General features: G+C 40.9%; 1 protein-coding gene across 1 annotated transcript in view; it reads right to left on the bottom strand.

Moving 5' to 3' along the window:
- Positions 1–2,903: 2,903 nt before the first annotated feature.
- Positions 2,904–26,485, bottom strand: part of CCDC170 (coiled-coil domain containing 170) — a 97,443-nt gene continuing 73,861 nt past the window's right edge. Inside the window, exons 12-13 of the mRNA XM_040350880.1 lie at positions 21,245–21,481; positions 2,904–3,538 (exon numbers count right to left, since the gene is read on the bottom strand). Of these exons, the coding sequence (XP_040206814.1) occupies positions 3,404–3,538; positions 21,245–21,481 (372 nt within the window). The 3' untranslated portion in view covers positions 2,904–3,403. The remainder of the gene's footprint in view (positions 3,539–21,244; positions 21,482–26,485) is intronic.

The following is a 26,485-nucleotide window of genomic DNA, read 5'->3' as shown; positions in this document are numbered from 1 at the left end:
GCTTACTACCTTTGCTTTACTTCCGGGTACCCGGGGCGTGAAGTCATCACATCGCGCCCGGGCCTCCGACGGTCATAGAGTTGACTGGTGACCATCTGGTCACCAGTCATCTCTATGCTTCCTAGCCTGCGCCAGACGATTCTTTCTCCGGGCCCCCGATGGGGAGAAGCACCGAATGACGGCGGGAGGGGGGAGATGCCCCCTCCCGCCGCCTATAAGAACGATCAAGCAGTGGAACCACCACTATGATTGTTCTTATCATGCATAGAGTCGCCGGCACGAAAGAATGATATCTGAATGATGCCTCTAGCTGCAGGCATCATTCAGATATCACTGCACAAATCCCAGGACGTCATATGACATCCACCCAGGATAGGAGAATCCCTCTGTGAACGTCAAATGACTATGGGCCAGTAGTGAAGTGGTTAAAGAAACAGGATGAAACAATTGACAACTGAAATTTGAAGCATATGTGTCATTTTTTTTTTTTACTTTAGTTTCTCTCTTTTTTCATATTGATATTTTTATTCATTCATTGTTTTTTTACATAGCGCACATTACAACTTTAGGACCCCTTACACTGGAACGTATATGCATTTAAAGTGTATATAATTAGAGGCTCCAAAACCTGATTCCCTGACTATGTGTATGCTTCTATTCTTCTACATTTCAATAAAATTAAATAATCTGGTGATCCAGCCAGTTACTAGTACTATCTCATTCACAGTGTCCACCTTCTTCAAGCAACAAACAAAAGACAAACAAATACCTTCTTCAAATAGATCCGCAGTCTAGAATGCTGCCACTCCTGTCTGCACATGTTCCTGCCTTCTCTCCAGGGAAGCTGCGAGTTGACACAGCCTCTTCTTTTCTCCCCAGCAAACGCAGCCCCCATGACAGTACAGAAAGCCTTGTGGGGCAATTCCATCTGCATGTTTGACAATGGCTCCTACAATGAGGCTTGCTATCAGATACAAAGCAGAACAGCAGTGCGCAGGACATGACACATCTTCCACTTAGCCCCACCCACTTTTCAAATGATGTAGTGCGAAGGGAAAGGAAAGATATTACATGACCTTACCTTGAGGTAATATTTTGTACTTGCAATATTTGCAGGGTTTCAAAATATTGACCATTTGTTTACTGTAATTATTCACTAACCATATGGCTAAAGCGCTGTAAATAGATTTACTGACACTTAAAGCCTCTTCACAAGTAACCGACTTATCAGTAGCCTGCCCACAAGTCCCAAATGTCACTTTGCATGTCAGTACAACATATATAATGAAATTCATACATGAACCAGTACCAGTAAGACAGGTGCAAAAACAACATGATTTTCACTTTTTTTGCACACTCCCTCAAATCTAATATTCTTACTGAATTACTGAACATGCCTGGTGATGCAGATATGTTGTCAAATTATATCGCATATCCAGTTATGCTGGATTTACTCAAACAAATAAGTTATAGGTTATAATGCTATTTTCATATATTTTTTTTATTTGAATATCATAAATATTTTCAAGACATCCTATATTTCCCTTATGCTATATGGCTATGTTTATATTGTAAAGGTAAGTATGATTCACATCATTCTGCTAAAATGAAACAGTCATTCTGTTTTAGTTGCTAAAACTTTATTTACAAAAAATAAAAAATTTACTTACAATTACATTTTATAAGACAATTTATAAAACTACAAACCAGATTACATCTACAAGTTTAAGGCAGGCCATACATGGGTCGAATTTTCGAAAGAATTTTCTTTTGAAAATCTTATCTCAGAATTTTCGTTCATATTTCGAAACATTAGTGGGCTACAGCAACAGCCGATTTTCGTGCGGCCATCGAATTTGGTAATCGGACATGTTGGAAAATTTGTTGAAAAACAAACGATTTTCTAATCAATAAAAGGAGAACTGTGTGAGAAATTTCATCGAAAAAGAAATGCGCGTGTGCAAGAAAAGAAAATTCCCGGGAAAGAAAAGAAAAATTCCCAGCCACGAAAATTATTTTCTGTAGCAACAGGATGTGAAATTGAAGACTTGGTTGGCCGAATTTTGAAATAAATTGTGGCACCATCGGATCACTAAATGCACTAAATTTCAGATTGCTATCTCTACCCACATTAGAGACAATCAGCCTCTAAATGTGTCCTCTTTACCGTTATCACTGAGAACAAAAGTAAAACACAATTTTTGGGTTGTCAATAGAACAGGAATAGAGAGGAAATCTTCTAATGGTAACACAAGTTCTGGTGACCCTGGTGATACTTTGGAGGGCTTTTGTATCACTTCTTGATTTGTCTATGGAACAGGAGGTGACAGAAAATCCCCCATTGGGACCCAGATGGAAAAAAACTGATAGTGATTTTGTTTAGTTCTACTTTAATTCTTTTATTTCCTTAGCTGCAGAGATTACTAATGCAAAAAAACAGGTATACATTGCTTTCTCCCTCATGCTTTACTCCTGAACCTGTCTGAAAAAGTTTTAATGATAGTTTTTACTATGACAAGATAAACAAAAGAAAGAGGGTGCCACCATCTAGGTGTAGCTATTTATTAGTAGATTAAAACATCATAAAAACATATATGCACTGCATTGGGTAAGGTAATCAGCATGTATATCCAAGAAGGGTCTGGTGACTGTAGTGTTTGTTGGGGAATTTACTGATATGAGGTTGGATTTCAGCTCTCTTACCAAAAGCTTTTTTTTTTTTTATTTGTCTGACTGGTAGCTGGAAAAAATCCTTTGCCTTTAGTAAAAGAGAAAAGCTAAGAAGGCAACAAAGTATGTTGCCAACAACCAACCAGCTAATGCTTGGAGGGAGATTTACAAAAAAAATTGAGAGTGCAAAATCTGGTGCAGCTCTGCATAGTAACCATTCAACTTCCAAATTGCATTGTCAAAGCTTAATTAAACAAGCTGAAGTTAGAAGCCAATTGGCTACCATGCACTGCTGCACCAGATTCTGAAATGGAAACACAGGTAAAAGGAAGACACCAGCAATGACCCAAAGAGCCAAGCTATCCAAATAGTGATTCAAGCAGTCTCCTTCCACACAAATTTAAAATTTTAGTTGAATAGACTTTACTTTTTATTACCATGCTTTCATTATTAAAAAAAATATTTAATGTATGAGCATCTGTCTTTAAGTTACATGTGGTGATTAGCTAATCTATGTTATCATAGTTAAAACCTAAGCACAAAACTTGATATACAGTAAATGTTGGCATTATTTAATACTAGATAGTATTCAAATTTAAGATGCTCTAATTTCCTCAATAAAAAAATATATTCTCTTGAAATAAATTTGGCAAACTGAATCAGATTTTCCACTACAAAAGGTAAATTAGAACTAAGAAAATATATCTTTCTGTCACGTGATATCAATATTTTCTCATGCACAGGAAACATGATGATGATGAGAATGGACCAGTCCTTCAAGCCTTTTGATAATCTCGTAATCTGGTAGTGCTAAATCATTTACATTCAGTCCCAACAAATGAGACACCACCTCCCGAAAATCTATTAGCTGTAAAAACATAAAGAAGGAGAATAAAAACAGTGTTAAGGAGTGAAATATTTACAAAGGAGCATGCTCCTTGCTTAAAGGTAAAATATAAATCATATTTCTCTATTCCCATAGCGCACATTTACAACTATGTGCACTCCATTTAATGCTTGGCCTTTGATGCATTTTATTATGTATGTATTATTGTGTTGGGGGTTTATTAGTAATGTATAACCCCGAAATGCTAGATTTAGATTCATTTCTTACTTTACAGTATGCACACGTGTTCAAGGTCAGTGGGGTTGATTTACTACAGGCAAATAGGCTATTCACTTTGCAAGGGGATTTGGTAAAGCTTCCATCATTCAATCATGTGCAAACAAAAAGACAGTTTTTTTCTTTATATTTTCTTTATATTTTCCTTGCATGTGATTGTTTAATCTTCACAAAGTGAATTTTTACAACATTCGCTAACCTTAGAAGAAATTTTCTTGCAAAATGAAAATTCCTTTACAAACTAAACAGTCTGTTTTCCTCAATGCTAGTGACTCTAATATTACTGAACTTAAAGGGGTTGTTTTTTCACCTTAATGCATGCAGCTCCCCCATTTTACTTACCTGAACCCTGGAATGTTCCACGGTGAGGAAACGCAGTCTCTCTGCCCAGGGTTCTCGGCTCTTGATTGGATACATTGATAGCAGCGCAGCCATTTGCCCCCGCTGCTGTCAGTCAAATCCAATGACGTGGGCCCTGGGGGTGGGGCTGAGTCCTGCATTCGGCAGCTATGGACGTCAAATGCTGGACATGGGTGCATGCCCTCAAGGTGACCCCCCAGGAGAGCACTTCTCCTAGGGGGTTATCTGATGTGGGGAGGAGCCACGAGAGACATCGGGGGACCCCAGAAGACGGCATTCTAGGCCACTCTGTGCAAAACAAACTGCACAGTGGAGGTAAGTATCAGATGTTTGTTATTTAAAAAAAAATAACTTTAGTATCACTTTATGCTGACCACACATATTAACATTAAGATAAAAGCAACCGTGGGGCTGCATAAGAAAAATAACTTGATTTCCCCCTTCACGCTGAAGAGCATGGATGGACAAATCTGCAGTGTTGGCTAATTGATTCTGTGAAATAGTGCCTGCATCTGATCTGAATGCCTATGCCTGATGAGCCTAGAATTATTTTGCCCGGCTCCATTGATAAAAGTCAATTAAAAAATGTACAATATTATTTTAGCACCAACAGTGCTACCTATGGAACACATTTCTATAAATTCTGTAAGTGTGGCTAGTATATGTTGGTCAGTATACTATAAGCAAGTCTGACATCTACTGTAGCTGGACTGGGCTGGACAGTTCACCCAACTGTATGAATGTTTAGGGCAGGGACAAATGCCAGCAATGCAGACTTCTTGTGTTCCGAGCATTCGTCACTGGGCGCATACTGTCCAAAACACACATACCACTAGGTGCAGTGATGGGTTTAGACCCTGGGGGGCCCTCAACATAGAAATGTGTTTATATGACAAATAAAAATGAATACTGAAATTAATGATACACCGCATTTGTTCTAGAAAAATAAAGGTTCAGTTCCAAAGAAGACATTGTGTGAATTATTTTCTCGATTGTATTGACTGTAAGAATACACATTAAACAGGCAATTGGAACTGGGAAGTCATACATCAAAGTTATGCATCACATTACATTTACAAAAAGTCTTCCTTCCTGTACTTAGCATCTACAAAATCTTTACCAACTCATCAAACTGTATCATCCCGAGGACACTGACCTCCACAGTTAGTAGGCACAGAACACTTTTCACAGGCACACAGGAGGGGGTGTGTACAGATCCACAGGCTGAATTAGAAAATCACTTGTGGGAAGTCTGACAGAAGAATTCGGGACATGGAAATAACACTGGTTAGGAGTCGGCTTCGCTACTACACTCGGTGCAAGACAAGGAAGGAAGAAAGGTCCTTCTACTCTCTGCTGATTTCATCCAACACTCTACTATGTCATTCTGGCCAAATTCCAATCCAGGGTCACGCCTGTCCCAAATTTCGATCAATCTTGTAATTTTGGATAAAACTTGCTAACAAAGTTTTAACCTATTCAAGATTGCGGATTCGCTCATTGACTCAATCAGGCTCAAGCAGGTGAGTGAGCTTCTCTCTTATGTTTCTCACTGTGATAAATTGATGTTGGTCATTAACTTCACTCCCACACAATGGTGTCAGGGCTGTTGCCTAGTACTTCCAACATTTTTCAAACTTTTCCCTTGTCCCACTCACTTGTCTCTTGTAAACAAGGCAATACATTCTGAAACACAGACATGTTGAAACAAACATCTAAAAATACTAAAATAATATAAGAAGTTGAAATGTAAAACATTTGCCAGAAACCTTCATCATTTGATTTGCATCTGAAGTTAGGCTTAACTGTTCTTTATCCTGACACCCACACATTTTGTTAAGACCAATGTTTACCAATTTAAAAGGAAGTTTTGGGGGGCCTCTGTCAGGGAGGCCCAGGCAATTGCATCTTTTGCCCCTCATAAATATGGCACTGCCTAGGTTCCCTGTCCAGCTGCAGCAACTATGAGACTCTTAAAGCATTTGACAGGCTGTCAGCAGCAGGATTGGATAGGACACCTGTGACCTCTGCCACCACCTACGCATCAAAGCCCCATTGGCTAGTGCTGAAACCCAAAGTGCACTTAAATATTAAGTATTTTGATAGCTCAAAAATTTTATATATTTAGCTTTGTATGTTTTATATTTTTTATTCACTGATTGTTATTGTTTTATTGTCACTTGTTTGGTCGATGTAGTTTTTGCCCCTTTTCTGTTCTGTTTTTATCCCGCCAGCGCATCGAGGCACGTGTGTAAGACTGCGCTGTGTTTTATAAGCATTTTAATAAATAAATAAATAAATAAATAAAGCCTCAACGTGACAGCCAGAAAAGTAGAATTCTCAAAGGAGAATTTCATCAGACTAACCGATTGTGTGTGGGCCCCATCGGTTTTTTATCCATCGGTTAAAAAACTAGGAACTTGTTTTAAAATTATCTGATGGTTAACTAACCGATAGGAAAAAAACGATCGTCTGTAGGCAGGTCCATCGGTTAAAAATCCACACATGCTCCCGTCCCCAATTAGGGGACGGGAGCGCTCGTTCTGGTAAAACTAGCGTTTGTTATGGAGCTAGCACATTCATCACGCTGTAACAGACAGAAAAGCGCAAATCGTCTTTCACTAACACAAAATCAGCTAAAGCAGCCCCAAGGGTGGCGCCTTTGGATTTGAACTTCCCCTTTGTAGTGCCGTCATATGTGGTTTACGTGACCGCGTTTTGACACGATCGTCTTTTTAACCGATGGTGTGAAGGCACGACTGATCATCAGTCAGCTTCATCGGATAACTGATGAAAAAAATCCATCAGTCCGTTTTCATCGGATGGACCGATCGTGTGTACAGGGCATTAGTCTCTCACTAACAACCACTGTCAGTATGTCCTATGTATAGATGCTCTATATAACATTTTAGTGCTACTGACAGACAACTGTCCCTGTTGTTGTGACACAACTAGTTTTTGAATCTGAAACCTGGCCTAGACAAACTGAGCACATAAACTAGTTAAAACATCTGAGGAATATAATACATGACCCAGGATAGATAGGATTAAACTGGAGAAAGTGAAGAGAGTGCAACAAAGCTAATAAGGAGGATGAAGGACCTCAGTTATGAGGATCAAGTACAAACAATTGACTTATTCCCCTGGCACTAAGGGCCAAATCCTCAAAAGAGATACGACGGAGTAACTGCTGTTACTCCGTCGTATCCCTGGTCCTAACTATGGAACTGATCCACAGAATCAGTTTTCCATAGTTAGGGAGAAGATCTGGCATGTGTAATTGAATTACACTGCCGGATCTTAGGATGCAGTACCGCATCCGCCGCTGGGGGCATTTTGTGTCGAAATGCCGCCTCGGGTATGCAAATTAGCACTTACGGAGATCCACAAAGCTTTTCAGCTTTGTTTTTTCTCCGTAAGTATTAAGTTGCATACGCAAAATTAGGGCTGCTTTTACATGGTGTAAAGTTAGTACACCATGTAAAAGCAGACCCTTCTGTCTCGCGACACGTTTTTTTTTCGAATTTGAATTTTTTTTTCCACTCCGTATCTTTTTTTTTTCCCGACGCAACTCTATTGACCCGTCGCAATCCACAAAGCCCGACGTACCGTAATTTCGCGCTTCTTCGTCACGAGCATGCGCAGTACGGCCGGTGCGGGAGCGCGCCTCATTTAAATGGGAATCGCCCCCATGAAATGAGGAACGCCTTGCGCCGGTGGAATTTAAGTTACAAGGCCAGAAATTTCTAGGTAAGTGCTTTGTGGATCGGGCACTTAGGTAGAAATTTTAAGGCAGTGTAACTTAAATTAGAAATTCGCCGTTACGCCGGGTCTTTGTAGATTTGGCTCTAAGAGGATAAGTTTGCAAAATACAGATCTTTGAATGATGACTCCTAGTGTTGGGAGGAAAGTGGTTTACCTAAAGATTCTAAATAGGACATTTGGCCACTCAATAGTTGGATGAGAATTGGTTCAATCTTAAACTGCGTGAGGGGTTCTTTGCTGTTAAGGTGGTAAGGATGTGTTGATGGTGCCAGCAGGGAATTTGGATGAGTTCAAAATACTTTTGGATGTGTTTCCTAGAAAACGCAAGGATATAAGTTATACACAAACGCACTCAGGTTGAACTGAAAGGACTGATGTTTTTATTCAACCTTATCAACTATAACTGTGACTCTAGTTACGTTCACATTCTTAAACAAAATATAGATTAGGATCAAATCACAGTTTATAACCTATTTATACAAAAATGTAGAAGCTAACTATAGTATAGCAGATGCAATTCTGTAATGTTTTTTTTGTAGAAAACAAAAAGCCTCCCTTATCATTCAGCGAGATAAATACATATTTGTATATAACAAGATATTTGTTTATATAGAGTCCTCGACAATGTTAATGACAAACTGCCATAAACAAAAGGTTTTTGTTATTTTCTTGGTAAAATTAGATAATCCTTCAAAGATTGAATAAATCAATCATATAGTACAGGTGAAGGTTACAGGCCTCGTATTATATCACTGCAGATTTCCACAGTCTTCCTTGAGCCAGAACTTACTGAACTGTTCTCTTCATTGCAGCAAGGTACATTTTGTTTGTTTATTATAACTAGTTTTTTGCATCTACCATGTTCTGCTAATGTTTTGAAACCCAGGTTATGGCCGTCAAGAGGTTCCCGACTTTATTTCTGGAGGGTTGCTGTGGCAACACAGAGTTACCCACCATCCATTAGGCAGTAAAAAGTGCAGCTAAATATATTAACGTCATTACCTAAATGCAACAGCAAAATAAAATTAAAGCATCCTACTAAAAGGTTATATACACCATCACTTACCACAGTACTTTGCAATTTGCTGTTGTATTTTATTTTCAAAATCTTTTTTAGTGGGTGAAAAAAAGGATAATTTTTATTGTGGGTGGAAAATTGTTGTTATAGAAAAACTCAAAACCAGCTAAAAGACTTTAGAAAGTAATAGTTGTATTGCTTTTGACCTGTGATTCCTGTTGACAGATGTAGCTGGCATCAGTGGCAGGGCACAGAAAATATTTTAGGCAGACTGGGTATTGGTTAGGGTGTTCTTTTCCAACAATAGTATTGATATGAGTCAGTTGGTCTCAAGTAGAAAATGTCACAGTTCTCTGTGTGGTGGTTAATAAAAATGATGGTAAGAAAAACGCTAATGTTAGAGCAATACCCCCTGATGTGTGACACAGGCTTGACTGAGGCACACAGTCTAAGCACTAGCTGGTCTTCACCTGAGCTCCTTATAGTGAAGATGGGCAAGGAGCCCTAATGGCTCCCAAAACTCTTTGTTTCAGGCTGGTACCAGGTCATGGCCCTCAGGATTGCACCACCAAAGAGTGAATGAGGACAGCAACACTACCATATGGTGACTATACACTAGGGGAACAGCAAGAGAATAGTCCAGGTAAGGGTCGAGCCAGGCCACAATCAACAAAGTAGTTAAAGGAGAAGTTCAGCCTGAGCTTTTTAGGCTGGGCTTCTCCTATGGGTCACAGGAGTGCAACCCGTTTTGCTCTCCTGTGACACGTTTTTCAGCAGAGTACCCCTGGTATATGAGGCGCAGGTAATGCAAAGTATGGATGTCGGCACAATCGCATCTTTTTACGTCGTTAACGTAAGTCGTACGTGAATGGGGCTGTGCGTAGGTTACGTTCACGTCACAGGCATTGAGCCGGCGTAACTTAGGGAGAAAATTCTACGTGATACTGAGCATGCGCGCGCATGCCCAGTTCGACCGGCCATTAATTTACATGGGGTCACGCTTAATTTAAATAGATGACGCCCACCTGCTTCCTACTTTGAATTACGCGGGCTTACGCTGGCCAATTTACGCTACGCCGCCGCAACTTACGGAGCAAGTGCTTTGTGAATACTGCACTTGCCTCTCTAAGTTGCGGCGGCGTAGCGTAAATAAGATACGCTACGCCCGCACAAAGATGAGCCCAGGTACGTGAATCTGGCCCTCAGTGTTTACAAGTTAAAAACATTTTTTTTTTGTTAGAAAATTATTTAGAACCCCAAACATTGAAAAAAAAAATTCTAACACCCTAGAGAATAAAATAGCGGTCATTGCAATACTTTCTGTCACACCCTATTTGCGCAGCGGTCTTACAAGCGCAATTTTTTGGGAAAAAAAATCACTTTTTTTAAATAAAAAATCCGCCTGAACTTAATCACCACACCTCTACATATACCCGGCGTGTGTAAGCATACCTCGCCCTGGTATCTTTCTACTACCCTGATCCTGAGCCTGCTATCCGGACCCTGATCCTGCTATCCTGACCCTGCTTCTGATCCGACCTGATCCCCATCCTGGACTTCTGATCCGACCTGATCCCCATCCTGGACTTGCCCTTCCTGCTTCCCCATTGCCTTTGTTCCCTGTCCCCTTGTTACCTTGGATCCCTGCTTCTCAGCTAATCCATCCATCATCTCCCAGTTCCTGCTGATTCCCTGTCCTCAATCCATCTTATGACCTCCCTGTGTATGACCTCGGCCTGGCCTGTTTATGAGTATGGTATCTCCCATAACTGTACATATTGGGCCAAATCCTCAAAAGAGATACGACGGAGTAACTGCTGTTACTCCGTCGTATCCCTGGTCCTAACAGTGGAACTGATCCACAGAATCAGTTTTCCATAGTTAGGGAGAAGATCCGGCATGTGTAATTGAATTACACTGCCGGATCTTAGGATGCAGTACCGCATCCGCCGCTGGGGGCATTTTGTGTCGAAATGCCGCCTCGGGTATGCAAATTAGCTCTTACGGAGATCCACAAAGCTTTTCTGCTTCGTTTTTTCTCCGTAAGTATTAAGTTGCATACGCAAAATTAGGGCTGCTTTTAGATGGTGTAAAGTTAGTACACCATGTAAAAGCAGACCCTTCTGTCTAGCGACGCGTTTTTTTTCGAATTTGAAATTCGTATCTTTCGATTCGTATCTTTATTTTTTTCCCGACGCAACTTTATTGACCCGTCGCAATCCACAAAGCCCGGCGTAACGTAATTTCGCGCTATGCACGTCGGGAAAATTACGTCACGAGCATGCGCAGTACGGCCGGCGCGGGAGCGCGCCTCATTTAAATGGGAATCGCCCCCATGAAATGAGGAACGCCTTGCGCCAGCGGAATTTAAGTTACACGGCCAGAAATTTCTAGGTAAGTGCTTTGCGGATCGGGCACTTAGGTAGAAATTTTAAGGCAGTGTAACTTAAATTAGAATTTCGCCGTTACGCCGGGTCTTTGTGGATTTGGCCCATTGTCTCTAGTATCTTTTGTCACTGCTTGTTTATTTATTTACAGCACTGTGTTTGTTGGAGGTGGTGGGGTGTTACCCCCTTTCCTTAATAAATTATTATACTTACCTATATACGTCTTGGGTTTCCTCTTTTGCAGTCACATAGTCTGGTCTACTAATTTCCCTGACAAGCAGTGAGAGCTGAACAATATTTCGGAGGCCAAACTGCGTTGCCGCAGTATGGCATATCTGCAAATAAAGGAAGTAGGCCGTGCGGGGTAGATCATAGTCTCTATGAAATTCCTCAAAAGGACAAAACACTTTGTCTGAGAACAAATGCATAATGGTTTTCAACCCCCGTTTTAACCAGTATCTCCCATCAGATCTGCGGAAGAATTCTGGTAGATTTGGATACCCCCAGAGTGGAGTATTTGTCGAGTACGTATTACTGTCAGTGGAGTTCTGTAGTTTAGTGAGTCTAAAAATCCGTAGAGTCATTGCCAGGACAGTTGTACCCTCCCGCCCTCCAAGTGACATGCGATGAATCAGATTTTGCAGGGACTCGTAGGAGGTAAGTATAGCTGCCTCCAAGGCAGTGGCCGCATTGTTGGCTTCAGGATAAAACCATCAATGTGCGTGGGCCAGCTGCAAGGCAATATAATAGGTCTGGAGACAGGGTAGGGCAAGCCCACCCTCCAGAACCGGCAATTGTAAGGTATTCTTGGCAATCCTGACTGCTCCAGAGAAAGGAGGTAAGGATGGAGTCTATTTCCTTAAATTTGACTTTAGTGACATATACTGGTGAATTACCCAGGATATACAAAAATCGTAGTAAGAAAATAATTTTAAAAATGTTTATCCTACCCAGTAACGTAAGCGGGAGAGTAGTCTATGTTTTGAGTGGTTTTCATTCGTCCGATAAGAGGGTCCAGGTTATTTTTGATGTAGGAGGATAATGGGTGTTGTACCATGACTCTCAAATATCTAAAGGAGCTGACAACTTGTAGTGTGCAAGAGGGAGGTAGCACTATCGATGTTGCTTGGTCAATCATGAACAAGAGAGACTTGTCCCAGTTAACTTGGAATCCAGAGAAGTGACCAAACCTCAGAATAATCTCCAGCAGGGCTGGGAGAGACAACTGGGGATCTGACAAGTATATTAACATGTCATCAGGGCAAAGAGATACCTTTTCCTCAAAACCCCCAATCATCAGTCCCGCAACCTCCCCACTGGCTCTTATCCGTGCCGCCAACGGCTCTATCGCCAAAGCGAAGAGCAGCGATGACAGGGGAAATCCCTGCTTGGTACCTCTCTTTATTGGAAAGGGATCAGACACGGATGCGTTTTGACTGAGTCAAATGCCTTGTGTGCGTCCAAGGTCAAAACGACCCGGGATCCCATCACATCATGAGAGGCCTGCAGATTGGTAAACAGTCTACGCGACTTGATAGAGGTCGATCGCCCAGGGATGAACCCTGTCTGGTCCGCACCAATAACAGTAGTAACTTTACAGTTACTTTAATGGTATTTATAGTAATGATGAAAAAGCAAATATATATAAAACCATCATACATTCACTTTAAATGTAATCTATTGTAGCTTGCCAGTCTTTAGATGAGGTGCCTAGGCGCATTAGATATTGTTTCAGGTTGTTTTCACCTTTTATTTTTACCTGGTAACCAACAACTCACTTCTTGTACCAGGGTGGCCATGCTCACACCTCCACCGTATCCATGGAGGGAGCCAAGGTTGTCACCCAAGCTGAATGTCAAACATGTATTTTTCTCTTCATCTTCTCTAGTACTTTACACAACAAACATAACAAAGGGCCAGATCCTCAAAAGGGATACGCCGTCGTATCCCTGTTTCTAACTATGGAACTGATCCACAGAATCAGTTTTCCATAGTTAGGCAGAAGATCCGACATGTGTAAGGGACTTACACTGCCGGATCTTAGGATGCAGTACCGCATCCGCCGCTGGGGGCATTTTGTGTCGAAATGCCGCCTCGGGTATGCAAATTAGCACTTACGGAGATCCACGAAGCTTTTACGCTTCGTTTTTTCTCCGTAAGTTTTAGTTTGCAAACGCAAAATTAGGGCTGCTTTTACAAAGTGTAAACTGTTTACACCTTGTAAAAACAGACCCTTCTGTCCAGCGACGCAATTATTTTTTTGTTTTGAATTTTTTTTTTTCCGCCGTATCTTTTTTTTTTTCCCGACGCAACTTTATTGACCCGTCGCAATCCACAAAGCTCGGCGTAACGTAATTTCGCGCTATGCACGTCGGGAAAATGACGTCACGAGCATGCGCAGTACGGCCGGCGCGGGAGCGCGCCTAATTTAAATGGGAATCGCCCCCATGAAAAGAGGAACGCCCTGCGCCGGCGTAATTTAAGTTACACAGCCCAAAATTTCTAGGAAAGTGCTTTGTGGATCGGGCACTTAGGTAGAAATTTTAAGGCAGTGTAACTTAAATGGGAAAAATTAAGTTACGCCGGATCTTTGTGGATTATCCCCATTGTCTTTGTTTCATGGTCATATCATGGGACGTGGCAATAGGTATTTGCTGCATTTGCTAGAAATGTTTTTAGCCTGAAAATGAACGCAGCCATCACATCTACTGTAAGTACTAGTAAGCTGCATTAGATTATCAGATGTTATTCTTCGGTTTAATTATCATTTAATGCATTGACACTCATTGTACTATAACTTTTATATAGATTTTGTTTTAGAACAAGCTTTAAAAAAGTGGAAACTCGCTTTCAAATATTTAGGTATTGTTGAAGCTAATTGCTTAACATCTGAGAAAACAAACACAGCAGTGAAAAAAGTCTTGCTCAAAACAAGTTCACTTTACTAAGTCAACATAAGTCACCGATTCCAAATAACATGAACGTTGATGGAAGTTCAAAGTCAGCTTTAATGATTTTTAGTAGCTGGAGCGGTGCAATATTTATTGTATCTGAAAAACTGTGTGGAGATTGACAAGCCCTACTTCAGCAGGAATATACACAATCATTGCTACCTACATCACTAGGCCCCTAAATAACCTAACTACCTACTGGGCCCCTTTAATATGTCTGACACAGCAAAAACATACAACTTACTATCTATAACTATGTAAAAAAATATCTAAATATGTTGATTATGGTCAAGCGTTGCAAAAAACATTTATTTGCCAGCAAAAGCATAACATATTAATTGTGTATTTTTTTATTTTAATATCATTTTTTTCTTTCTAAACTTCTTGTTTTTTCACATTTACAAATTGGGTTTGACGAGTAGCTCCACTCACATGGAATAATAATAATAATAATAATAATAATAATAATAATAATAATATAGCGTATACAGTTGCTACACAAGCCATATTGTAAAATAATGTTAAAAAATGTTTTACCTTTCTGATGTAGTTTTGTCTAAAATGCAATGCAATATATCAACCTGGAAGCGATCTGTACACTGTTGGTGTACAGTATGCCCCAGAAATGTAATTTCCTGCTTCTGTGATTGGCTCACTGATTTTCACAGATGTCTGCACCAAGAAACAAGTCAGATTTTAGACATCCTCTGCAATAGGAATTACATTTTTGAAGAGATACACCCTAGGGGTTAAATACTTCCAAAGGGATGCAGATACTGCAGCTTTTCTCGTCAGAACACTGGGAGTGCACCAGGTGATTATACTGAAACAGACCCTCCTATTCAGAATCTGCATGTATCGGGTCATAAGTTTTTTCTCCCTAGCAGAAACAGGTAGAAATCTGCAACTAAGTTTGTTAAACCCAGAATGTTTTTTTTTTTTCGACAAAAGCGTTACTCTTTAACCACTTCAATTCAGGGCACATTTACCCTGTCCAGGCCAATTTCAAGCTTTCAGTGCTGTCACACTTTGAATGATAATTGCACGGTCATGTAACACTGCTTCCAAACAATTTTTTTATCATTTTGCTCATACAAATAGGGCTTTCTTTTAGTGGTATTTAACCACTTGCCGACCGGCCACCGCCGTTATACGTCGGCAAGTTGGCCTGGCTGGGCGAGAGCACGTAGTATGACGTCCTCTCTCCCAGCCGCCACTAGGGGCGCCCGCGCGCCCCCCCAGCTCGCCCCCGACTCCCGTGCGTGTGCCTGGCGGGCGCGATCGCCGGCGGGCACACGCGATCGCTCGGTACAGAGCGGGGACCAGGAGCTGTGTGTGTAAACACACAGCTCCCGGTCCTGTCAGCAGGGGAAATGCTGATCTTCGGTTCATACAATGTATGAACCGAGGATCAGTGTTTCCCCTAGTGAGGCCACCCCCCCCCACAGTAAGAACACACCCAGGCATACTTAACCCCTTCACTGCCAGTGGCATTTTTATAGTAATCCAATGCATTTTTATAGCACTGATCGCTATAAAAATGCCAATGGTCCCAAAAATCTGTCAAAAGTGTCCGAAGTGTCCGCCATAATGTCGCAGTACCGAAAAAAAAATCGCTGATCGCCGCCATTACTAGTAAAAAAAATATAATAAAAATGACATAAAAATACCCCCTATTTTGTAAACGCTATAACTTTTGCGCAAACCAACCAATAAACGCTTATTGCGATATTTTTTTACGAAAAATATGTAGAAGAAAACGTATCGGCCTAAACTGAGGAAAAAAAATGTTTTTTTATATATTTTTGGGGGATATTTATTATAGCAAAATGTAAAAAATATTAATTTTTTTCAAAATTGTCGCTCTATTTTTGTTTATAGCGCAAAAACTAAAAACCGCATAGGTGATCAAATACCACCAAAAGAAAGCTCTATTTGTGGGAAAAAAAGGACGCCAATTTTGTTTGGGAGCCACGTCGCACGACCGCGCAATTGTCTGTTAAAGCGACGCAGTCCCGAATCGCAAAAAGTACTCTGGTCTTTGGGCAGCAATATGGTCTGGGGGGTAAGTGGTTAATCACCACAGTTTATTTTTTATTTTTTGCTAAATAAATGAAAAAACAACAAAAATGTTGAAGAAAAAAATATTTTTTTTGTTTCTGTTATTACATTTTGCAAATAAATAATCTTTCTTCATTAATTTTGGCCAAAATTTATTCTGATACATTTCTTTGGTGAAAATAACCCAAATCAGTTTATATTGTTTAATCTGTAGGAATGTTATGGACTCCACAAACTATAGAATATATCAGAAAATTGATCAATGCTGATGTACCGATGGCCTACCTAATTGTTTTGTTTTTTACATACTTGTTTTGTTTTGTTTTTTTACATACTGTCACCAATGCAGTACAGCATTATCATATAAGAAGTGTGGTAGTGACCAGGAAAACTGACTGGTGACAGTATAGAAAAAAAATCTTTATTTATTTTATTTATTTTTTACGATTTATTTTAACTTTCACTTTTAGCAATATAATGTTACCATAGTAACATTGTACTACTCTGGGAAAGTGATCAGTATTTACGGTATCTATTATGCCGCGTACACACGATCATTTTTCGGGTTGTAAAAAAACGAAGTTTTTTTAAAAATGTCATTTAAAACGATCGTGTGTGGGCATTTTTCGGGTTCTGGAAAACGGGCAAATTTTTTTACCACGTTTTAAACGTTTCGTTTTTCGGGTTGTAAAAAATGGCCGTGTGTGGGCTTTAATGACGAGAAAAACCCACGCATGCTCAGAAGCAAGTTATGAGACGGGAGCGCTCGTTCTGGTAAAACTAGCATTTGTAATGGAGATAGCACATTCATCAAGCTGTAACTTTTACTAACACAAAATCAGCAAAAGCAGCCCCAAGGGTGGCGCCATCCGCATGGAACTTCCCATTTATAGTGCCGTTGTACGTGTTGTACGTCACCGCGCTTTGCTAGAGCATTTTTTTTTCACGATTGTGTGTAGGCAAGGATGTTTTAATGATAAAGTTGAAAAAAACTTTTTTTTTTTCTAGAGCCTAAAAAACGTTGTTTTTTACAACCCGAAAAATTATCCTGTGTACGCGGCATGACACATTATGGTTGCACCTATCAGTGCATTACATTGCTATATGCAAGCATTTTACTGAACGAAATTGATTCATTCAGTTTGTTTTGTTGTGATTGGTCAGATCTAATCACATGGTACAAATGTGCATGTGATTACGCTGACCAATCACAGATAGCAACACATTTGTATACAATGGGTGGCTTGAAATGAAGCTATCTATTGTTTACAACTGTCATATGACCTGCTGTGATTGATTACAGCAGTCACATGGTACTGACAGTGGGCCGGTACAGTGATCAGTCATTGGGGCGCAGTCCAGAAGGACATCATACATTATTCCCCCTTGATTGACAAAAGGTTCCTGCAGCATCATCTTGCCATAGGCCAGGCGGGTACCGGTTAAAGTAGACATTTAGATGGGGCAGGAATGAAACATATGTCAAGCTTGCACTGCTATCTATATCTAGGAGTAGTGAGTTCCATTCAGCTGGACTTGTCCATTAATGTTGAAGATGTTATATAGCTTCATAGCTCCCAACTGTCCCTGATTTCGAGGGACTGTCCCTGATTTGAAGCAATGTCCCTCTGTCCCTCATTCCTCCTCATTTGTCCCTCATTTTGGTCTGATCTATATAATTGTACATAAAATGCACTTTTTATCTATCAAAAAGTGTTTTCCAGCACTAAATCTTTCATCTGATTTCAAAAATTCTGCATTTGTAAATAAAAAAAAAAACAATGTAAAAGGAATAGTAGTGGTAATAAAGCTCTTGTGGGTTTAACCAATCTTGTTTTTTGTACAATTTTCCTTTAAGGGGCATGACAAGGGGCGTGTCCTATACCTGCATACTTTTTCTGATAGGTGTCCCTCATTCCCATCTCAAAAAGTTGGGAGGTATGTAGCTTGTCAAAGCCACTTGTTCAGTTCTGATATTTTGTAGCTAGGCCTCCTCTTCAGTTCTAATGACTGTTAGGAAAATACCCAAGCATTTTTATCCAACCCGTCAGCACTGAAACCTTCATAAATGTTAATCTTTCGATTTATATGGCTGAAAGTGTGAATTGATGTCAAAACTCCAGGGTATAGTTTTAAAAGCAGCACTATATGTGGAAGACAAATGGTGTTGAAGGCCCTCAATCCTGTTCAATGATGGTTGTACCAGTATAACATGGATGGCCTCTTTCATGCCTCTTGTCAACCACTCTCTGTCCAAAATTTGCACTTCACTGGTCTCAAAAGAATGTCCTATTGCCTTGCTTCCTCTCCCTTGTGTACAGGTCTTAGCATTCCTCACTACACTGCTCTGCATATACCAAGTTACTTTGCTTGTGTTTGGGTACTGGGTACAAGCTTCTGCCTCTGTGTATTGCTGGGCTTGAAAGACATAGGTATGTGATGTTTGTTAAAGATCCTTCAGAGTTTTTATAACACTCCAACTACATACAGTATGAGATGACTATATTACTCAGTTTGTTCTGCTTCTCTACTCTGCTCAATGGTCTTGTGTGTGTTTGCTTGAAAATGGTTTAACTAAATCCCAGTCTGGGTAGCCACATACTTACAAATCACTCTGCGATGTTGGTGTTCTTTGTCTTTAGACTCTGTGTTTGTTGTTACCATCTCTGTCCATTGTTGCAGAAATTTCTCCAACACTACAGAACAAGTCCAGCTGACTAATTACTACTAGCTAAACTATTTTGTGCCCTAGGTAAGATCAGTTACTTGCACCCCCTTTCACAAAAAATAAAATAAAGGCTGCAAATGTAACCTGTGAAGGGATGTTTTCTCACTTCCTTGACAATGTTAACTCCCTGTGGAGACTGACTGGAGAGCTGGGAGGAAGTGATGTTGTGTGCAGCGTGGCTTTCACAGCACCTCATTGACCTCTTCTTTACAGATTGGCTTAGGTTTGCAGGCAATGGCTTTGTCTCCAGCTAACATCATCCAATCCTGCAGCAGTATGTGGAATGTTGATGCAGTGTGTGTGGATCAGGGCAGCCATTAGAAATATTGGGGCCCCTTACACAGCTTTAGCCTGGACCCCTGGACCTGGCCCCCTTACTTCAGAGTTTACCTCTTCATTAAGGTTCCCAAAGTTCCCCCCCTTACATCAGGATCCCCAGAGTTTTCCCTCCTTTTATCAGTGTCCCCAGAGTCCCCTCCCCCTTATATTGGGGTCCCAAGAGTCCCCTCTCCTTAACTTAAGGTCCCCAGAGTTCGCCCACATATCAGAGACCCCACTTTCATTATGGCCCCCAAAGTCTCCACTTACAATAGGATCCCAAAGTCACCGCTTACATAAGGGTCCCCATAGCCTTCCCTTACATCAGGGACCCCCAGAGTTCCCCCTTACATCAGATTCCCCCTTTCATTAGGATACCCAAAGTCACACCCCTGACATCAGGGTCCCCAGAGCCCTCCTTACATCAGGGTCCCCTCTAAATCAGGGCCCCAGATCCTCCTTACATTAGGGTCCCCAAAACCCCTTTACATCATGTCCCTCAAGCCTTTTCCCTTTCAATAGGGTCCCCAAAGTTAAAAGGGAGAGTGGAGTGGAGTAAGGAGTGTAAAAAGGTTTAGGAGAATAGTTGGGGTAGTAGAAGGTGAGGAGGGAGTATTGTGAAGATCCCAGCTTACATCAGGATTTGTTCCTTCTCATTGCAGCAGTCAGCTACAGGACAGGTGGAAGCTGGAAGGCTGGGCACCGGGACTGGATAGGTTTGGAGAAGCAACTTCCTTCTCTTCCCCCTCTGAATGCTGTGGCGTGGGGGAGGGGCAAGCACACGATTGGGTGCTTGGACATGGGTGGTGGACAACGGATGATGTCAGAACAAGAAGGGGAAATCTATCCAACAAGAACCCAGACATAGTAGACTGGGTAGTAGATCAAACCTTTTTAAATGCTGTCAGGGACACCCGTGGAGATCAACCTTACCTCTAGTCTCAGTGACTAATACTGCTAGAACAGAAAATTAGGATGAATCTACCCACCCAGACATGGCAACACTACAACAGAGGTTCTAGCTCTTCTACAATCTATCCAAAACTAAATAACAAGATTTGTCTAAATGTCTAGTTTAGCCCATGATTTATGGGCTACACTACCAGTGTTGCCAACCGTCCGTAGGGGGTGATGGTGGCTGCGGTGGCACCGCAGAGGGGGATGGAGGCAGGGGGCAATGGAGGCAGGGGGAGATTGGAGGCATGGGGAGATTGGAGGCAGGGTGTGATTGGAGGCACCGCAGAGGGGGATGGTGGCACCGCAGAGGGTGGGGGATGGAGACAGGGGTTGTTGGTGGCACCGCAGAGGGGGGTGGAGGCAGGGGACGATGGAGGCAGGGGGTGATTGGAGGCAGGGGGCCTGGGGGAGATTGGAGGCAGGGGGAGATTGGAGGCAGAGAGAGATTGGAGGCAGGGGGAGATTGTGGCGCCGCAGAGGGGGATGGAGGCAGGGGGTGTTGTGACAAAATAATTTGCCCTTATTATATCGAAAATAACAAAAATATGTTTTTTCACCTTAATATCTACTTTAAATCACATTGCTATTTGCCTGGCGGACTTGTTTGTAGCCTAAATACTGAAATTTGCACCTAAAAATGTAATTTAATAACTTTTGTGAAATGCCAGTAAAAACGTGGCAGCGCCAGTAAATTTCGGGTGTCGTGCCAGTAAATTTCAATCTGGCAGGTTGGCAACACTACACTACATAAATTAATAATGTCTATTTTGTAATAAGCAATGTTGCATTCAAACTGCCATAGCTGTGTTGGTCAAACTATCATAGTTGTGTACGCCTCGATATTATATACAGTAAAATGTGATATACAGAATATAATATATATATATATTTAGACAAATCCATTACCTGTTTTTCCCTCTTGGAAATATCTTCTAAGGTCTTCTTAAGTGTCTTCAGTTCACTGGTGATCACTTCTACGTAGTTGCCGGTTTTATCTTTTTCCTCTTTTGCTTCTCGCTCTGTAAAGTCTAGCTCCGATTTTATAGACAGTAACCTCTTTTCAGTCTTGCCTTTAACTTTCTCAAGTTGTTCCACAGATTTGTTCAGCTTTTCAATAGTTTTATATTGTTCCAGTGTTTTAATCTAGAGACACATGCACTTGATTATAATCTTTGTGTTAACTATTTTTACAACTGATAGAGAATGCAAAAATTCCACAAAGAAACATAAAACCTGGGATTTACGTGCTGACCGATGCTTAATCAGCCGCTCACTTCTGTTATTTTACCATTACAAGGTATACTTTCACCTACACCTCTGCGTTGCTGTTAGAGAATGCCACGGTACATTGAAACTCTTTATAAGCCAGTTTCCTCCTGTCTAATGTTACCCTGACCTCTAGTGTTCTATATGTGGATTTCAAGCTAAAAGGAACACAATAATAGTAAATTATCTTTTCTTTAGTCTGTTAAGCAGCAGGTATGACACAGATGTGGTAGGATGTTGGCTGATTTGGTAGCAAGGTACGAATAATTATTACATTTGTGGCATCTTAAATATATACTTATATAGCAAAGGCAGATAAAGTTTATTTTTGGACAAAGTCATACACAGGCTAACAGTGTGGTACATCATTTCACCGATGACTCCATTATCCCCCACATGACAGAATATCAGATTGTCAGCAGATTAACTAATGCCGTGGTAAAACGTGTAGGATTTGCCCAGTAATCAATAATATTGGTGATGTGATGTACCACAACGTCTAAAAAGTACCACTTTTTTGGTAGTTTAGTATTAAAAAAAGAAACATTTAACTTTCAACCACATTTTGTAATTGTCTGTTCCCTTTAATCTACAATAAACAATGACTGCATAAAACTAACAAATCTTTTTAAAGTAGATGTAAAACCTAACTAAATATTTTTGTTTGCTAAGGTGCTCTGAATATAAACAAATTTCATTTGTATATATATATATATATATATATATATATATATATATATACTATGGGGCAGATCCAAAGAGTGAGTACGCCGGGGTATCTACTGATACGCCAGCGTACTTTCAAATTACCCGCGTGGTATCTTTAGTTTGAATCCTCAAACCAAGATACAACGGCATCTGGGTTAGATCCGACAGGCGTACGGCTTCGTAAGCCTTTGGATCGTAGATGCAATACTTTGGTGTCCGCTGGGTGGAGTTCGCGTCGTTTTCCGCGTCGGGTATGCAAATTAGCTATTTCCGACGATCCACGAACGTACGCACGGCCGTCGCATTCTTTTATGTCATCTCTAGTCGGCTATGTTTTGTGGCGTATAGTTAGACTTGCCATGTTAAGTATGGCCGTCGTTCCCGCATTTAATTTGAATTTTTTTGCGTAAATCGTCCGTGAATCGGGATGGACGTAATCCACGTCTATGTTAAAAAAAATGACATCCTAGCGACGTCATTTAGCGCAATGCACGGCGGTAAATTACGGGACGGCACATGCGCAGTTCATTTGGCGCGGGGACGCGCTTCATTTAAATGAAACACGCCCCCTAATCGCCGATTTGAATTCCGCCGCCAGAGATAGACTACGCCGCCGTAACTTACGGCGCAAAATCTTTAAGGATTTGATTTAAAGCCAGGTAAGGTATGGCGGCGTAGCGTATCTCTGATACGCTGCGCGGGTGCAGATCTCTGTGGATCTGCCCCAATGTGTGTGCAAATTATAACAAAATACACCTCTGCCTGGCTGCTGCTAACACAGAAAACATGTTCACTTCACGTTAATCAAAATATATACCAAAACAGTGCTGTGCTGCCAATCATAATATTGTGCAATATTTAAATTGATACTGAACATATAATGAATCCAAGTGCAAATTTACACATCCACCTGGTTGCTGTTGGCACAAAACAAATAAATGTCCAAAAACAGTGCTGCACTACCAATATAAAAATGATGCAACACAAAACATAGTCCTAAAATTATTAATAGTGATAAAAGAGTCTTCATGTTAGAGCTTATATAAGATTTTAGTGATTGGGTTTACATACTTTAGAGCAGCCTTTTCAGCCAGGATGCCCAGGCACCATGGGGTGCCTTCAGGTGACTTCAGGGGTGCCTTGGCAAAATACCTAGAAACTGCCTAAAAACTGTATACAAGCCAGCGGGTGGAATAAGCCTGTCTATTAGTTACACAAAGTCACAGGTTTTCATTGTGCACCATTACAACCTTTTAGCCTCCAGTGCCCTAACAACCAATGATGTCATTGGTTAATAAGGACATTGGGCATCTGTCCCTCTCCTGCCCCTACCCTTCAGGGTATTTGCTTTGGAAGAATAAAACACTGCTAATGTTGGGTGTCCTACGCATATGGATTTTGTTACATTATGCAAAACTATTGGTTTTGTTTTTTAAATTTTATGCCGCGTACACACCATCACTTTATGTGATGAAAAAAAATTACGTTTTTAAAAACGTCACTTTAATTGACCGTGTGTGTGGGAAAACGTCGTTTTATGTCTTGTAAAAAACGACCAAAAAAAATTGAAGCATGCTTCAATTTTATGTGTCGTTTTTCAAAAGTGCACTTTTTACTTCACAGAAATTGACCGTGTGTAGCAAAAAACGTCGTTTTCTAAGACGTTTTTTCATCCACGCATGCCCAGAAGCAAGCTTCAATGGTAAAACGTGGTGGAACGTAACCTCACTTTGCAAGATCATTGTGAGAAAACGATGGTGTGTAGGCAACTTCGTCTTTGAAAATTGAAGTTTCAAAAACGTCGTTTTTTACTTCACAGAAAGTGTCGGTTTTTTTCATCACATAAAGTGATGGTGTGTATGCGGCATAAGAATGGGGTGTCTTGAGATTGTTTGGAATTATAAAGGGTGCCTTGACTGAAAAAAAGGTTTAGAAATGCTGTATTTTGTTATAACTAAACCAACCATGAAAACATTGGGCACATTGTACACTGGTTAGGAATTATAATAAATAGCTAATTTGCTGGTTTTTCAAACTGTGTTCTCTCATTGCAACATTGGGACTAAATTAGGAAAGGGTTGGATTGGAATCCAAACAGTTTCAACAGAGCAAAAGGCTGGAAGACTTTTCAATGATGTGTGCAAAAATCCTTGCAACTGATTTTTGTTCTCAGCAAAAGTGAAATTGCACTTTGGGGTCTATGTATAAAATATTTCTCAGACCCAATGTCATAAGCATTCATGTGGCTGAGACTGTATTTTACACAATATATGGATTTCCTATGATTGTAAGCTCCATCTAGTGGTCATAAAGCGGTATACTACCTCAATAAGGTATTTTTAGAAAGGAAAAACCATTACGGCCACTAGATGGAACTGACAATCATAGGAAATCAATATAATAAAGTGTTACTAAAGACACAGAACATGGAAATGCAATTATTTAAGTAAATGCAAACTGCGAAATACCTTTTCTCATCAGCAGTATTTGTGACTTCTATCAGTGTCTGATTAAAACTACTTGCCGACCAGCCGCTGTCGTTATACGGCGACATGCTGGTTCCCGTGCACGAATCGCTGGAGCTCTACTGCAGTCGCTTTAAAGGGTATAGGGGGAGCACAGGTGCCTGTCACGTGACGTTAGAGCCGATGCGTGTGGCCGCGATGTCTGCCGGCGACACGCGTTCGGTCCTGAGAGAGACAGAACGGGGATCTGACAATGTAAGCAGACAGATCCCCGTTCTGCCAGGGAAGTAGAGAGAGATCTGCTGTTCCTAGTGATTAGGAACAGCGATCTCTCTCCTCCTCCAATCAGTACACTGCCCCCACAGTTAGAAACACCTCCCTAGGGAACACTTAACCCCTTTATCGCCCCCTAGTGTTTACCCCTTCCCTGCCAAAGACATTTACACAGTAATTAGTGGCTATTTTTAGCTATGATCGCTGAATAAATGTTAATGGTCCCAAAAAAGTGTCAAAAGCGTCAGATCTGTCTGCCGCAATGTCGCAGTCCCACTAGAAATCAGAGATCACCACCATTACTAGTAAATAAAAATAATAATAAAAATGCCATAAATCTATTCTCTATTTTGTAGACGCTATAACTTTTTACGCAAACCAATCAATATACGCTTATTGCGATTTTTAACAAAAATATGTAAAATAATACATATTGGCCTAAACTGATAACAGAATTAATTGTTTTAAAAAAAATATTTTTTTTGGGGGGGGGGGATATTACCGTATTTATCGGCGTATATCGCGCACTATTTTCCCCTTAAAATAAGGGGAAAATCGTGGGTGCGCGAAATACGCCGATAGCCGCTTCCCGCACTCAGTTTGAAATCCTGCGCCGACATATACCGAGTGCAGTACACTAGGGTACATTCGGCCAGGCTCGGCTTCACTCGTGCTCACGCATAAACGTCACAGAGCGTGAGCGCGAGCGACGCCGAGCCTTGCCGAATGTACCCGAGTGTACTGCACTCGGTATATGTCGGCAGAGGCGTTCGAACTGAGCGCGGGAAACGGGGACTCGATGTGAGGCGCGCGCTGGAGAAGCCGGGAGGACACCATCAAGGCCGCAGACGGACGCCGGACCGGACGATGGACGCTGGGAAGACACCAAAACTGTAAGTAATGCAATCATATAACATTTTTTTTTACAGGAATTTCGGGGGCACTTTAGGGGTGCGCAGTATACGCGGGAGCGCGTTATACCGTGATAAATACGGTATATTATTATTATATTATAGCAAAAAATAAAAAATATATATTTTTTTCAAATGCGTCAGTCTTTTTTGTTTATAGCGCCAAACTGAGCATGTGCAGATTGCCTCCAAGGCTCTGTACTATCAGCAGATGGATTGGGGGCTGTGGAAAAAGGGGAGGATCAGAGAAGGCAGCCTTTTTACACAATGCAGAGGATTAACCCCTTTAGGTTCCACAGTGAGTATAACAAGCATGCTTTACTGTATATACAGACTGATTTTACTGTTGTGGGTTTAGTAACACTTTAAGTAAAATAAGATCAAATTGAATCCCAGCTAGACAAATGCTTGTAACATTTGTCCAGCAGATTTTTTTATACATAGACCATTTTAAGCTAGGCCTCGTAGACACGATAGGTAAACCAGAGGACAACGGTCTGAAGGACCGTTGTCATAGGTTAACC

The sequence above is a fragment of the Rana temporaria genome, chromosome 4 (genome assembly GCF_905171775.1).
Source record: "Rana temporaria chromosome 4, aRanTem1.1, whole genome shotgun sequence".
NCBI lineage: Eukaryota > Metazoa > Chordata > Amphibia > Anura > Ranidae > Rana > Rana temporaria.
Note: the sequence above shows the minus strand (reverse complement) of the source record. Positions and strands in the feature narration are given on the sequence as shown.